Below are 16471 nucleotides of genomic sequence, written 5' to 3'. Positions count from 1 at the left end.
TCAATTATATGCATGATCAAACGTCAAGTTTTATCGTCAACTCCACTTTTACAGACACCCAGCAGGCCGATTATCACGTCGTTGCCTCAATCACATACCGCGCCAATGGGGCTGTCACCAGAACATGCCTCCCACAGTATCAAGATCTGATGGCTCAGTATTACGTTAATTTGAACACCCTTTTGACGCAGAGATGTTCCGCGGTTAATGTCAACATGAATGTGACGTTCATTAAATCCATGCCAACTCTTATCGAAGAAAACGTTCTAAAAGTACGGACTTGATCCAAAATTGATATGCTATTTTCCACCAACTCAGCAGCGGTTAATTGACATTACACGATAATTAATGTTGACAAAAATTTCCAGATGGACTTCATCGTAGCGATCGTTCCCGCAGTTCGTCAACCCCGATTGTACGACTTTTGTGGTTCAACCCTGAATTTGATCTTTGATTTATCAGTACCTTACGCAAGCGAGGTGATAGGTCCGCTATTGAACGTGTCATCGATAGGAAACCAGTGTCCACCATTAAGGGCGCTGAAATCTTCAGTAAGCAGAGGTTTCACATGCAGTGTTGGTGAAGTGTTGAACATGGACACAAATGACGTACCTCGTTGCCGTAAGTGCGGTGTCGGATGGCATCTTCTGCGCACAAATATGATCAAGACATCCACGTAATTTACCCTTCTAATTTTTATGACTTTTCAGTCCACTGTCCAGCCGGTACGTTTGCCGGGGAGAAGCAAAAGCAGTGTACATATTGCTCCAAGGGTTACTACCAGAACAGCGACCGCCAGGGTTCGTGTCTGCGATGTCCTTTCGGCACATACACCAAGGAGGAAGGATCCAAGAGCATCGATGATTGCATCCCGGTTTGTGGCTACGGAACGTATTCCCCAACGGGTCTGGTGCCGTGTCTTGAATGTCCGCGAAACAGCTACACTGGTGAACCCCCGATTGGAGGATACAAGGATTGTCAACCCTGTCCAGCGAGCTCCTTCACTTACCAACCGGCAGCGACTGGCATAGATAGATGCCGTCCAAAATGCTCACCCGGAATGTATTCTGACACTGGATTGGCGCCGTGCGCACAATGCCCGAAGGACTTTTACCAGCCCCAACACGGGGCCACAACTTGTCTCGAATGCCCGACGAACATGTACACAGAGAGAAGTGGCTCCTTGGGTCGCGAGGAGTGTAAACCGGCTCAGTGCACCCCGACTGCTTGCCAACACGGAGGACTTTGCGTGCCGATGGGTCATGGCATCCAGTGTTTCTGTCCGGCAGGGTTCTCAGGTCGCCGATGTGAGATCGACATCAACGAGTGCGCTTCTGAACCGTGCTACAACGGTGCCAGCTGCATCGATCTTCCTCAGGGTTACAGGTGCCAGTGCGCTAACGGATACTCGGGTATAAATTGTCAGGAGGAAAAGTCCGACTGTCGTAATGACACTTGCCCTGAGAGAGCAATGTGCAAGGATGAGCCTGGCATAAATAACTACACCTGCCTGTGTCGGTCTGGTTACACCGGTGTCGATTGCGATATTACGGTAAAAAAATTTCTCGCACTAATGATAGCAGAGTTTTATGATCGGTATTTTGGTATCAGTAGCTTAAATTTTTTTACCTTTATAGATAAATCCTTGCACGGCTAATGGAAATCCCTGCAACAACGGGGCAACCTGCGTGGCTCTTCAGCAGGGAAGATACAAATGCGACTGTCTGCCTGGATGGGAAGGACAAAGTTGTGAAGTGAATACCAACGACTGTGCCGAAAAGCCTTGCCTCCTTGGTGCAAACTGCACCGATCTGGTTGCCGATTTTATGTGCGACTGCCCGCCAGGATTCACGGGCAAACGTTGCCACGAGAAGATAGATTTGTGCTCGGGAAATCCCTGCCTCAACGGTATCTGCGTCGACAAGTTATTCAGACACGAGTGCATCTGTCATCCAGGATGGACTGGACCGGCCTGCGAAACAAACATAAATGAATGCGCTAGTAAGCCTTGTCGTAACAACGGTCAGTGCATCGATAGTATAGACGGTTATACCTGCACTTGCGAGCCTGGTTACACAGGTAAACAGTGCCAGCATACGATCGACGATTGCGCTTCTGAACCTTGTCAGAACGGTGCAACTTGCGTTGATCAGCTAGATGGATTCGTATGCAAATGCAGGCCAGGTTTTGTCGGTCTGCAATGTGAAGCAGAGATCGACGAGTGTCTCAGCGACCCTTGCAACCCAGTTGGTACCGATCGTTGCGTTGACCTGGACAACAAATTCATCTGTCAGTGTCGCGAGGGCTTCACTGGAGCCACCTGCGAAGTCAATATCGATGATTGCGCGTCTCATCCGTGCTTGAACGGCGCCTCGTGCAGGGACGATGTTGGTGGTTACAAGTGTAGCTGCCTTGATGGATGGGCCGGAGCCAACTGCGAGTTTGACATTGGCACCTGCCAGAATCATCCCTGTCAAAACGATGCCAACTGTATTGATTTATTCCAAGACTATTTCTGCGTGTAAGTATAAGTCTCCAAGACATTGAAGACAAGATCGGCTTGTTTCTTCTCTTGCGTGTCTTAACCTGCATCATTTTCGTCACAACAGCTGCCCGTCCGGAACAGATGGAAAGCAATGCGAGACTGCACCCGAGCGTTGCATCGGTAATCCCTGTATGCACAATGGTCGTTGCCAGGACTTTGGATCTGGACTAAATTGTTCATGCCCCGAGGACTACACGGGTATCGGGTGCCAGTATGAATACGATGCCTGTCAAGCTGGCGCATGCCAGAATGGCGCTACGTGTATAGACATCGGGCCGAGTTTCACCTGCATTTGTCCTCCGGGATACACAGGTACAGTGCATATCCTTGGATGTTGAAAAATCAGAGTACAATGTTGAGGAAAATTTTTACCGCTATGGCATTTCACTTTTCAGGTAAAAATTGCGCCGAGGATATAATCGATTGCAAAGAGAACTCCTGCCCGCCGTCAGCAACATGCATCGACTTGACTGGAAAGTTTTACTGCCAGTGTCCGTTCAACCTGACCGGTGATGATTGTCGAAAAAGTAACTATCGATTTTTATGTTTACAAAGTAGGTGATTTTCGCCGTTTTAAAACAGAACTACGAAACTTATCGTGTGAAATGTTTCACAGCTATCCAGGTCGACTACGATCTTTACTTCACGGACCCAACCAGGAGTAGCGCCTCGCAAGTCATACCATTCTTTACGGGGGCAAAGAAGAGCATCACTATCGCAATGTGGGTGCAATTCACGCAGAAAGATGAAGCTGGTATTTTCTTCACATTATACAGTGTCAGGTAAATTGATTTCAAAGACTTACCTAAAAGATTTGCAACTGTTCGGACCCGGATCGTCACCGTTTTATTTTCTGCTTCAGCTCTCCACACGTGCCAACAAACCGCCGTCCAATGGTCCAGGCGCACAGTAATGGAGTCCAGGTGTCACTGTTCCCCGATCTCCAGGATGTATACCTTTCCTTTAAAGAGTACGCAACGATAAATGACGGGCAGTGGCATCACGTTGCGATTGTATGGAACGGCGATAACGGTGGTGAACTTATCTTGATCACGGAAGGATTGATCGCAAGTAAAACAGAAGGCTATGCAAGCGGCAGAGTCCTTCCACCTTAGTAAGTAGTGAACAATACGAGTGATCTTCACCCTGAAACACATGGTGTCCATTAGTTTTTTGTACTTGAACAATTTGTTCCCCTCCGCAGCGGTTGGACGGTGCTTGGAAAACCCTTGACGGAGAACACCAAAGGTTACACGGAATCCGGCTTCCAGGGTCACCTGACCAAGGTGCAGGTCTGGGGCCGCGCTCTTCATGTTACCAACGAAATCCAGAAACAGGTACGCGATTGCCGCACAGAGCCCGTCCTGTACCAGGGTCTGATCCTGACGTGGGCTGGATACGACGACATTGTCGGCGGCGTAGAAAGGGTGGTTCCATCTCACTGTGGACAGAGAGTGTGCCCGAACGGATACAGCGGTAACAAATGCAAGCAACTTGAGGTGGACAAGGTACCTCCAAAGGTTGAACACTGCTCTGGTGACCTGTGGGTCATCGCCAAGAATGGATCGGCGATAGTGACGTGGGACGAGCCGCACTTTAGCGACAATGTTGGAATAACAAAGATCCAGGAGAAGAGCGGACACAGATCAGGGCAAACCCTCCTCTGGGGAACCTACGAGATTAGTTACATCGCTTACGACCAGGCAGCAAACTCTGCCACGTGTAATTTCAAGGTCTACGTTTTGTGTGAGTGTCACAAGACATCGGTTGCAAATATTTTTCACCCAGTGTAAGGTGACAAGTATTGTTAACAAAATTATTGCTTTGTCGTTTCCAGCTGAATTTTGTCCAGAGTTAGATGACCCTGTAGGCGGAAGTCAACAGTGCAAGGTTTGGGGATCTGGCGGTCAGTTCAAGGTCTGTGAAATATACTGTAACACTGGCCTCAGATTCTCGCAGGAAGTTCCTTCCTTCTATACTTGCGGTGCCGAAGGATTTTGGCGACCAACGAATAACCCAACACTGCCGCTCATCTATCCGGCGTGTACAAGTGAGTTAAATTTCATTATTGACTATTGATGTTATTATTTTGCTTGCGCACTGAACGCGTTGATAATTTTATTTTTTATTTTTGCATTAGGTGCCACTCCGGCTCAACGAGTATTCAAAATAAAGATGAACTTCCCTACCTCTGTTCTCTGCAACGAAGCTGGTCAAGGTGTTCTCAAGAAAAAGGTCCGAAACGCCGTGGACTCCTTGAACAGGGATTGGAACTTCTGTTCTTACGCTGTTGAAGGTATTAATATGGCCGCATTTATCTATAACAATAAAAGATTGCGATTAGAATTATACTATAATAAAAATATGCACGTTTTTTAGGAACTCGCGAGTGCAAGAATTTAAGCATCGATGTTCAATGTGATCATCGAGTTCGCAGTACCAGGGATGCGAACGATGACGATGGCGGTACTTACATCATTTCAGCTGCCGTACCTGCCGAAACGTGAGTGATCATCAATTTATAACGAGTTTAAAGACAAACTTAAATATCTTTGCAATACCTTTCGGTTGATGATGTTACATTTCGACTGAAACTTTCTCTAATTATTTATTTTTATAATATTATCTTGTTACTTGCGTACCGTTGGACATTCGTACCTTTTTGTCTATCGCTATAGCTATATTCTTTACGTAAAATATTGTAGCCTTCTACAGTGGTTTTAAACCCTATACTGTATTGTAATCAAAAAAAAAACAAGCATGACCAAATTCCTCATTTTATAATGTAGAACGAGACAAGCACGCCAAGGAAGCGATACATACGAAGTGGAGATTTCGTTCCCAGCAATAAAGTAAGAATTTCTCGCAAATCTCAGCACAGCCACCAAACATTCGACTTCATTCATTACATCGATAACAATAATATTATTTGACAATTGATCACTGTTAATGCAAATAATAATTTCTAATATCCTCCCATTTTTAATACCAACAGTCATTCGTCATATCCGATTAAAATTTCGGCATTGGGTTTCATATTATTTACATATAGCGTCATAATGCACGTTTTACGTTAACTTTCAGGTACCGGTGGAATGCATGAGCAGCAACTAATTATTACTAGAATAATGCATTGATATATTATTTAACTCCCAAGCCCTATAACTGACTTTATTTAATTGATGTCTACAATAGCAATCAATATAATATACAGATGCGATACCATGAGCTATTTATTCGCGGATGCCATTTTAATTCGAAAATTGGAATTTTAAAACCACGTTATAAAACAGAGTATATTATGCATCTGTATATTATTCGATAATCCAATTGTTTAGAAAATACATTTCCACGTTTTCATGGACGATTTACATGACTGTAAATACTTGTAAATATACTGCAACAAAAAACCGCTGAGATCTTCAGTAAACACATTGATCGCAAAAAATTGTTTAACACCGTTTAAACCATTCCAGTGATCCAGTGCAAAACACGAATTCGAACGAACGAGCGAACGTCCAAAATCTCCTCGAAAAATTAATATTGGAGGAAGATCAATTCGACGTTCACGACATCCTTCCGAACACTGTGCCAGATCCAGCATCTCTGACACTTGAATCCGACTACGCTTGTCCTATCGGACAAGTAGTAATGGCACCTGACTGTGGTGAGTATCTGCTCGTTCTTTCATTTCCCTTTCCCGGTGTAAAAAATAAAATGATAACACTCACATTTGGACTCTTCCAGTACCATGTGCGGTTGGGACCTTCTACGACGAGACCACGAAGTCCTGCAAGCACTGTCCAGTCGGAACATACCAGAGTGAGGCAGGCCAACTGCGGTGCAGTTCATGCCCAGTGATCGCTGGACGATCCAGTGTGACGATTGGACCAGGAGCTCGAAGTGCAGCTGACTGCAAAGAGCGGTGTCCAGCTGGAAAGTACTACGACGATGGTGATGGTCTGTGTCGCAGCTGCGGTCACGGGTTCTTCCAACCGAACGAGGGAAGCTTCTCCTGCCAGCTCTGTGGACTTGGCAAGACAACGAGAACCGCCGAGGCCGTATCCAGAGAGGAATGCCGCGACGAGTGTGGATCCGGTCAGCAGTTGGCCGTCGAAGGAAAGTGCGAACCATGTCCTCGAGGAACTTATAGAATGCAGGGAGTCCAAGCTGCCTGCCAGGCTTGCCCTCTTGGAAGGACGACTCCCAGCATGGGATCGGCGACCATCGAGGAGTGCTCGCTGCCGGTCTGCATTCCTGGGACTTATTTGAACGGAACTCTGAACGAGTGTATTCAGTGCAAGAAGGCCACATACCAATCGGAGTCACAGCAGACTTCCTGCATCCCCTGTCCACCAAATACCAGCACTAAGGGCCCGGGTGCTGTAAGTACTACTATATAAAAGATGAAAATGTATATTGGAATGGTTTTTGGATGTAGGTATGTATAAAGTTGACAGATTAATTAATAACGTCATGTTCACTTTTCAGACGAGCAAGGACGAGTGTACGAATCCTTGCGAAATAAACGGCGAAGATATGCACTGCGATGCCAATGCCTACTGTCTCCTGATGTCGGAAACCAGCGACTTCAAGTGCGAGTGCAAGCCTGGGTACAACGGCACCGGTAAAGAGTGTACCGATGTCTGTAAAGGATACTGTGACAATGAGGGCTCCTGCGTGAAGGACAGTAGAGGCCAGCCATCGTGCAGATGTATCGGAAGCTTCACTGGTAAACATTGTACGGAGAAGTCAGAATTCTTCTACATCGCAGGAGGAATCGCCGGTGGAGTTATACTGATCATCATTGTCGTACTCCTAGTATGGATGATCTGCGTAAGGTGAGAGACTGGAGTGATATGAATGGACATGGAAATGGTATTATACAAGTCAATGCCATATTCAACATACCTCAATTGTATTTTCGGTAACGTTTCTTCTTGCAGATCGTCACGCAAGAAGGAACCAAAGAAGATGCTGACGCCTGCAACGGACCAGAATGGATCTCAAGTGAATTTCTACTATGGTGCACCGACTCCGTACGCCGAATCAATCGCTCCTTCTCATCACAGTACTTATGCTCATTATTACGACGATGAAGAAGACGGCTGGGAGATGCCGAATTTCTACAACGAAACTTACATGAAGGGTATGAAGACTGACTTATTTGATGATATCTATAGATGTAAGCAGTTCAGTGGCATGAAATTAACGTGAAATCAACTCACCCTTTTCTTTTTTTTTTTTTTACTTCACATTTTCAGAGAGTCTGCACAACGGTGGTAAAATGAACAGTCTTGCAAGATCAAACGCGAGTATATATGGTACCAAGGATGATTTGTACGACAGACTGAAAAGACATGCCTACCCGGGAAAGAAAGGTACATAACAATATATGGTTTAAACAAATTGATGTTAGTTAAAATTTAAGTAATACAGTAACAGTCTGAAATATAAAAGTTGAGCAACGCAGGTATATATATATATATATGATTTATAAATAATATTTATATATATACGTGAAATAAGAAACTGTTCTACTAATATGGAGTTTCTCTTACAGACAAAAGCGACAGTGACAGTGAAGGCCAGTGACTTTGAACGTTAAATGTTATGTAAGTTTTTTTTTTTAAATTATAAGTTGTGTAGAAACAATTATTCACGCAACGAGGTGAAAGACATGCTCAAGAACGAACAATTATTGTAAAAGTATATACATTCAACATCGTGTAGATTCTTTTACATATATTATATATACATACATTTTCATTAGGACGATAAATTGTATTTATTTTTTACGAGGATCATTGTATTCGCTAGAAGTTTATCAAATTTTTCGCTTTTTTTTTTATATGTTGTATATTCTTTCTATTTTTGCTCTTTTTTTTGTGACAAAAAAAAAAAAAAAAAAAAAAAATTCATTTATCGCGACAATGAATAGGATCGTATATTGTGTAGACTTCGAGAAACAAGATGATAAGATACCTGTTTCAATTCGGGTAAAAAATGCTATACCTCATATTTTCGTTATACAAATTTGATCAGTAAACTATCAGTGAATACAATTCAAGTCCCGGAGTAATGATTGCACGCGACAATCATTACTTTGGCACGTCTTTTTAATTTCTATTTGTATTTTCATTGTCATTTTTTTTTCTTTTTCTTTTTTTTTTTGCGAATATGTATCTATTATAATAATAGATATGTTTGTAATAGATTAGGCCATCGATTTTCTTTCTTTTATCTTTTTAACCAATTTGATGAATTCATAACGGGAAAACTATATATAGGAGAAGAGAAATCTTGGAATTTCAACATTATTAAATAAACCGAGAACTGAACATATCCATTACGCGGAGGGTTTTTTTTTTTTTTTTTTTTTTTCTTCATTTAAAACTCACGTATATCAGAAACACGATTGCCGAAATTTGTCGCTTCATGTTTGCACAAACCGCATATTTTTTATCTATATATTTCTTATGTAAATATGAGATCTGGACGAAAAAAAAAAAATCATACTATATACTATATATACTAGATTATTAACATGAAAAAAAAAAGAAAAACTACACTTATAGATGTAATTTTTGTATTTAAAGAATACGAGTTATTGTGGCAAGACACGTTTTTTTTCTCATTTTTTTTTTTTTCTTTTTTCAAATCTTACCGACGATTAATTTTAATGTTGCGTGCGAATGCGAGAGATATGTGTACAATATTAATACGTAAGTGGATTTATATTTTGTTATTATAAAATATGCATTTGTTTGTACAATACTTATATTATATGTATGTGTGACTTTAAACATATATCATATATTATATATGTATATGTATAATATATATATATATACATATATATGTATACACATAAATATATAAGAATTTAAACATCAACACGCGTATTTCATTCGTTGGAAAGTATGAAAAATTTGATAATCTTACCCCGATATTGTTTTTTAAATAACTACTATCGACAATTAATATACAATACAATTTATATATTACAGTACGCGGATATTCGTGTTACATACCGAAATCAAAAGAATTCACCAATAATAGATATGCGTTGGAGAAACGGTTGCGACTGGCACGACAATAGTTGATAGTCAAATCGCGTTGACTCATTAATAGGATACATATTACTATTTCTAATATTCTCCAACATGACATCCGGCTCGAATTTATTTCTCTTTGAAAATTTTGGCTTATTGTAAGTGGTTTGCGTATTGTTTTCCTCTTCCGCCATCGATGGATACTCTCCATTGACACCGGCAGGTACTTCGAAAATATCTATCCCATCGCTGTCGTCAGCCTTGTATATGGTGTTTGGCGGAGCGACGACTTCGATTTTCGGCATTTCAGATCTGGATATATTTTGGCTATAATTATTTGCCTCGGGCAAAGCTTCGTTGGCCGCTTTCTCAGCTTCTATTTCTTCGGTCTTTATCGAAGGCTCTTCTTCCGGGTCAAGTTGTATCTGCGACAGCTTGATCACTTCAACAGGGGCGTTTTCGTTATCCCCTGATCCTTTGTCGGGTTCGATTCTCTCCTCATTTTTGGCCACAACGAATTTCTTCAGCATTGATTTCTTGCTGGGAAAAATACCCTCCATCTTTTTGCAGCAGTGAAGAGAGCCAGGATCGATCGGATGCGCCTCCGTGTTAAAGACGTAGCCACCGGCGTCAATGACGCATTGACCAGATTCAGTCTTGATGACGGTGCCTCGTTGTCCGTCATTGTGGATGAAATTATCCGGGTCGAAAAGCAGGTAAAGATACTTTGTCGTCTCGGCCAGAAAGAAGGATTCCATTCTGTCCGCCTTTCTGTGATCCCTGACGTCGTTTATCGTCGCGTATCCGCAACTCGTTTTTGCGCTGTGCTGCAAACTCCTGAGAATATCGACTCCAACCTCGATTAGGTACGGATCTTTCGTCGCCCTGTAAAGATACATCACGGACTCTATCAGTTCCGGCCTCAGAGGATAGCCCTCGCGATTAGCCCCAGCGTCGGCCTGCGGTATGTTGTAAAACTCTGGAGTGAATCCGAACTGCTTCCACACCTGATGGTAGTTGTGGAGAGATTTCATGGCGCTGCTTATGTCGCCAAAGAAACTTAGAACGCCAGGCCAGTAGGCCTCCAGGGACTGAAAGACAGGCAGAGTGACCTGGCCCTTCGACATCGAGACCCATAAATGCCAGTCCTCCTTTTTCATGTACTTCTCAATCGCCGCTTTGTGGTCATTGAACATAGCGACGAGTAACGGGTCTTGAAGGAGCAGCGCGCCCTTTGCCAAATACTCAAAATATGAGTCGATTCCAGCACCAATTCCCGAGTCCTGAGCCGTCCAATGTCCCGTCAACACGTCGATATGGTTGCCGAGAAGCCCGATCTTTGATCTACAAAGAGAGTTTTCCTTGAAGCAAGAAGAGCGAATTGCGTGATTGAAACTGTTGCAAAAAAAGAAGAAAAAAAAAAACTAAATAAATAACCGAGGGCCATCAGTTACACACCTGTAATGATGCAGGGCCTTCATAGCATTGAGGGCGACCTCCTCGTAGAGAGGATTCCCAGTGAGTCTCGATAGCGTTCCAAACTCAAGGATGAAGGTACCGATACCGGCGGTACAGGTGATGCTTGTTTCCCCGTCGGGAACACCATGCTTCAGGTTTACAGTGCCATAGGGCATTCCGGTCGGCGTATCAAATGCAGGAATTATACGCTTCGCTACGTCTTCGGCAAGGCGAAGGAGTGAACCCTTGCACGGCCATCCGGCGTCAAGATCGAGTCCGGCCTTGTGGGAGAGAAGGTGGGCACTGAGAAGTCCACCGACGACCCTGATATTCGTTTCAAAAACTGAGACGTTTATATTCTCCTCGAAGTCCACGCGCGAGCTCAAAATATCGACGACCCTCTTGAACTCCGTGTAATTTCCCATAACAACCAGGGTGTCCAGCGCGTCTATCAGTGTCAGGGAGTAGCTGCCCCACGTATCAAAACCGTCGCAGCTCAGCGAGCGAAGCTCGTCGTAAGGATAAGCGTAGGTTAGGTAGCTTGAATAAGCGTGATTAAACATAGTCCGCACCTCCTCGCGGAGTGTCAAAAGGTCTTCTCGGTCATAGTTTCTCACCGCTTGAGTCGTCCCGATGATAATTAAAGGGATGATCAGCAGCTGCGATGCGATGCGAGGCATTTTCCTTGCGTTCTAACCTCTCAGTTTCCTCTTGTTTGAGGTTAGTTTTCACTGTTTTTCACCGGCTTAACTCGGTATTAATGAAACAGTTTTCTGGGTGAAAAAAGACCGCACTTTTCTTATTGCACATTATTTAAACCGCACACAGAGATAGATTTTTGCTCCGTTATTATCGCATTTTCGAAACGATTAGCCGCACTTCGACAGTCCGACTGACAGCCAGCGCGGCACACACATCATCATCTGGCAGCCTGAATAGCAGACGACGTTTTGCCAGATGAAGTTAACGTGGCGATGTAGTTCTCGTCTTTGCCGATTGGTGGCAGCACTGATCGAGCATAAGAAATTTGCCACAAAGCGCGTGGCAATAGATCTCGAATTCCTGCCAGACTGTTGATTTGTTATTCGCTTTTTCACGTGAGGTGTAGATGAGATTTTAGATTTTACATTTAGAATTCACGAAACAGGCTGTACTGAGTAAATTTCACGTAAAATATCATTTTTATTAGACCCACAAGCGAGATGAAAATACGCCTGAAAGCAGACCACCCTACATTCGTATTTGTATAGCAGATTTTTTTAAAACGGCGCAATGCGTAGTTCGTTTTAATTCGAGCTTATAAAAAATCAAAATTTTGTCACTAATTCAATCCAGTAACGTTGTAATTAATTTCCGTAAAATTTATTGGGGTATGTTTTACTCTCATATAATTCTATTCTTCTCTTTGCAAATCAGCGGAGGAGTGGCTTAATAAAAAGCTTAACAACCAACCTTCAAAATAATTTATTAAAAATGTTGAGTACTTGATATTTTTTTGGAATCATCAGTAATATATGGCATAATATTATATAGTAACTATGCGTATAGTGTGAGCATGGTGTTGGCTGGTAGCTGTTACGCGTATATGTATTATAAGATGTGTACCCATAACATGAATGTATGCGTTTAATAATAATAATTGGTTATTACCGATCTTGTTATCATTACCGTTATAAGATCATTGCGTTTGCTTTTATTCTTATTATTATCAATATCGTTATTGTTCATTTCAAACGCACGTTATCATTTTACAATCGTCGCCGCGTATATAGTGACTGTTACGCGCAATAATAACAATTACAATTATCATTTGACTAAAATAATCATTCAATCATGGTTGCAAATATTATTGGCTTGTGTGCGTTTCTGTATAATAATATTATATTAATTATAGTAACGTGTACATTATTACAGGTATATGTCTGTCTGTCTGTCTGTCTCTATAAGTTTTTTATTGTCAGTATCTCCTGACCTCTCATATTTCGGGCCGCGATCCAGGTGAAGATTTTCGTTATTTATCATCTCTTTTTCTCATCATCATTTCAGAATGATGTGCTCCGTGTCCAAAGATTTTCTACGAAAGTAATATCTCAGTGTCTATTTTTGCGATAGAAGTTAAAGGAAATACGTAAAAGGGAACTCAGCTGTTACTACAGTATTGTTCGATGAATATTTAATTGAAGGGACGTTGCTTATTTCTTCGTAAATAATAATAATAATTACTATACCTACTATTTCAATGATCGAAGGAAAATAATTAATTGCTATATTTGTCAAGAACTATTGTAATGATCAGCGTGTATATATTTTATATATATAACTGTATAAGTAACTTTTTGTAAACTCGCACATATCGTTTAATATATAATTGATTTTAAAACTTATCATGTATTATATGTCACCTTATTGATTTACAATATCCAACAATTCTGACCGCCTCTGACTCGTACAATTGTACATGGAAAATGTGTAATAATCACCTAGTAAAAGACTATTCATATCACCTCGTGATCCATATCTTCAAAAATTCAAATTCTCTCTCAATTTATTTATTTTTTTTTTTACTTTTTACCATCTTTTTTACCCTAATAACCTTAACGCGTCGATAGATATGGTTTATGTATATATATAATACATTTTATTATTTATATGATCGTTACATTCGCTAATTTCCTACGTATAACAACGTATAGTTGGTTTATATCATTTTTTGCTATGTTTGAAGTTCTCACAATAAATTTAATTGTGTAATATTTACAGTCAAAATAATTAACCGCACTTGACATTTCACATACTATAATGTGTGAAGAGTCGAAAACCAAAACTCAGAGCGCTAGTGTCTTAGCGTAAATATCCGAAATATTTATTTAATAATTATAATGCTTGTCGCAATCGCTTTACCTCTGTTCCTTACTTCTTCTTCTTCTTCTTTTTTTTTTTTTTTTTTTTTTTTTTTCTTTTTGTACAAATTTTTTTATCAGTACAATTTTATACGAAGTTAGTTGAAAAAACTTACGCTGAGATTGGCAGTATATCGGAAAGCATCGATAAAATCTTGTCTCAATTTGCGTATCATACATATTACACGTATATTCACATCCTGAACAACAATTGATTAATGCGATTCACCTTTACATTGAATTTTTTATGTTTTTTTTTTTTTCTCCTCAAATCCCTCTAAAATTCAATTCGCTAACACGTTTTTCGAAGAATAATTATATTAATTTAATATCTATAACCCGTACGGTATATAATAAGACTCGGGTGAATTTTTTCTATTTTCATTAGATTATTATAATTCTCATAAATTTTCACAAAATTTCATCGAGTAGCGCGCCGCGCGAATTGTGCATAATTTATTATTACGATTTTTTACAGCTCATCTACTTTTTTTCAACGATATATTTGATATAATATTGCTGCATTATATACCTACGTGAAATTAGGTGGAATACGTGTTAAATAATCTATGCGTAGTACAACGTGTCAGTCGTTAAAAAAATGAAGAAATATATATACTACATATCATACATATATAGATATATATTAGGGTGGTCGTTGGATTGTTTTTTTTTTTTTTTTCTGGAATTTCAATGTTGGATTATCATAGATGGGCTTCAATTATGAAAAAAAAAAACAGATCTCTGATTTTTTTTGGATTTTTATTTCGAGCCCTGAGTCTCATTGCTGGCCTTTTTTGCACTTAATTTTTGAGTACTATAATAGAATTCCGCGCACATCTTATTCCTATATCCTAAGGGCTAGAAATAATAATCTGAAAAAATTAGAGAACAATTTTTTCTGCATTTGGAGACGATTTGTGACCATCAGACATGATCTTCCATTTAACGACCACCCCAATGCATTCCTACGAAATATCGACACGCATCGACTATGATAATTGCGTAAGAATAGTTATCTCACAAAACGAATTAGGGAATATGGGACAACGATGCGATGTAACTTCGTATATTTTTATTTATTGTTATAAAAAAATATCTATTACGTATTGTCTCATATTCTCTTCATGGTATAACGACCGACTCACCGTTAATAAAATACATCGTTGCACGTGTAAGTAATTTTTGAATAAATAAAAAATCGAATAGAGTTATCTCTCCGGGTTTTTTTTTTTTTTTTTTTTTTTCTTATTCTTAGCTTCATAGACGAATCATTGAATTTAGAAGATAAGAAAGCAACTAAGAGGTTCAATAAATGAATATAGTGAAAAAAAAAAAAAATTCAACATAAAAATTTCTATCTGGGATTGCCAATGAACGGGAAATAAGAAATAAAACCCTGAAACTACGACGGGTTTAAAAACAATTCGCGACGTAATGCCATCTGCTATTACAGTACTAGTTTAAAAGCCTCGTCAATAATCTTACAAATTTAATCACGCTACACATAATTCGAATAAAAACCTAACTCGCGTATATTAACGATTGTCTTCCTTTTATATAAAAAACACGGGACAACTACGACGTATAATTGTGATAATAATTGTCGTAATATAATTTATGATAATGTTTCTTCTATTTTTCAAATCATTATTTATATATTACTATTGTTATTGTGTATGCACTGTGTGTGTGTGTGAGATCGATGTTGAATAATGGCGGTGCTTGCGGCTAGCTGTTCGAAATGCTTTTTTATCTTCAACGAACCATTCTTCAAATTTATATAAATTATTATACGTATATATATATATATATAATTGTAATATCTTTACTATTTTACCAAGTAGTAGGTATTAAGCAGCTCTCAACAACTCTGCTTCCACATGCAAAACCCTTACACAGAATTTTATTCGCGGTATTTGTTTTTCACTACTTGATATACGTAAAAAAAAAAAATCACCGCTCGACGATAAATTTTTTCCATCAATTGCAAGGTAAACAAATCATTCGTTAATTATATTGAGAGCGAAAATTCAGTTCAATCAAGTAAGATTATTGCACGTGAAAGCGAGTGAATAATAATAATAATAATAATAATAATAATAATAATAATAATAATGAACGTATTATTCGTTACAAATTGTGGATTAAATGAAATATTTACAGGTATTTGTATGGAATGAGTATAGGTATATGTATAGGTATATATAACGGGATGTAATCGTAAGATGAGTTAAGGAGACGCGGTTCCAGCACCGGCACGTGTATCTAATATGATTCTCACGCCAAACATCCTTACACCTCGACGTCAACAACGTTAATCGAAGCACTGCTCCGAGGAAAAACAGTATTTTATATATATCACATAATTTCAGGCTACTTACACTAGTATATAGGTAATTATTTATATGTATATCTGTACCGATTTCCTTCGATATTTCACCTAATAATCTGCATCGTTATATTTATTATATAGTTTCTTCAATTTTTTTTATTTTTTTTTTTATTTTTTG

At 39.8% G+C, this 16471-nt stretch overlaps 2 protein-coding genes across 3 annotated transcripts in view; one reads left to right on the top strand and one right to left on the bottom strand.

Annotated features, from left to right (window-relative positions):
• LOC124408311 (sushi, von Willebrand factor type A, EGF and pentraxin domain-containing protein 1) overlaps window positions 1–9277 on the top strand; it is a 34579-nt gene extending 25302 nt beyond the window's left edge. Inside the window, exons 19-37 of one of the 2 annotated variants that reach the window (XM_046885167.1) lie at window positions 55–272; window positions 369–621; window positions 711–1552; window positions 1638–2521; window positions 2610–2857; window positions 2941–3072; window positions 3162–3327; window positions 3408–3659; window positions 3750–4291; window positions 4383–4595; window positions 4686–4841; window positions 4925–5048; window positions 5335–5397; window positions 6022–6212; window positions 6293–6930; window positions 7037–7386; window positions 7492–7694; window positions 7810–7926; window positions 8109–9277. In XM_046885167.1, the coding sequence (XP_046741123.1) occupies window positions 55–272; window positions 369–621; window positions 711–1552; window positions 1638–2521; window positions 2610–2857; window positions 2941–3072; window positions 3162–3327; window positions 3408–3659; window positions 3750–4291; window positions 4383–4595; window positions 4686–4841; window positions 4925–5048; window positions 5335–5397; window positions 6022–6212; window positions 6293–6930; window positions 7037–7386; window positions 7492–7694; window positions 7810–7926; window positions 8109–8140 (5624 nt within the window). In that variant the 3' untranslated portion in view covers window positions 8141–9277. The remainder of the gene's footprint in view (window positions 1–54; window positions 273–368; window positions 622–710; window positions 1553–1637; window positions 2522–2609; window positions 2858–2940; window positions 3073–3161; window positions 3328–3407; window positions 3660–3749; window positions 4292–4382; window positions 4596–4685; window positions 4842–4924; window positions 5049–5334; window positions 5398–6021; window positions 6213–6292; window positions 6931–7036; window positions 7387–7491; window positions 7695–7809; window positions 7927–8108) is intronic. The other variant, XM_046885168.1, reaches the window with a different exon arrangement.
• A 165-nt stretch (window positions 9278–9442) lies between these two features.
• Window positions 9443–11964, bottom strand: LOC124408314 (ER degradation-enhancing alpha-mannosidase-like protein 2). Its single transcript, XM_046885170.1, has 2 exons — window positions 11059–11964; window positions 9443–10944 (listed from the first exon to the last, which is right to left on the bottom strand). The coding sequence occupies exons 1-2, from the start codon at window positions 11736–11738 to the stop codon at window positions 9585–9587; spliced, it is 2040 nt and encodes a 679-aa protein (XP_046741126.1). The 5' UTR covers window positions 11739–11964; the 3' UTR covers window positions 9443–9584.
• Window positions 11965–16471: the final 4507 nt, after the last annotated feature.

The sequence above is a fragment of the Diprion similis genome, chromosome 7 (genome assembly GCF_021155765.1).
Source record: "Diprion similis isolate iyDipSimi1 chromosome 7, iyDipSimi1.1, whole genome shotgun sequence".
In the NCBI taxonomy this organism is placed as follows: Eukaryota; Metazoa; Arthropoda; class Insecta; order Hymenoptera; family Diprionidae; genus Diprion; species Diprion similis.
The sequence above is the reverse complement of the archived record's forward strand: the minus strand, read 5'-3'. Positions and strand labels throughout refer to the sequence as shown.

Coding starts and splice junctions, on each gene's coding strand:
- LOC124408314 (XM_046885170.1), bottom strand. CDS start 11,738: ATGCCTCGCATCGCATCGCAGCTGCTGATCATCCCTTTAATTATCATC. Junction 10,945..11,058: donor AAGGCCCTGCATCATTACAG/GTGTGTAACTGA, acceptor CTCTCTTTGTAG/ATCAAAGATCGGGCTTCTCG.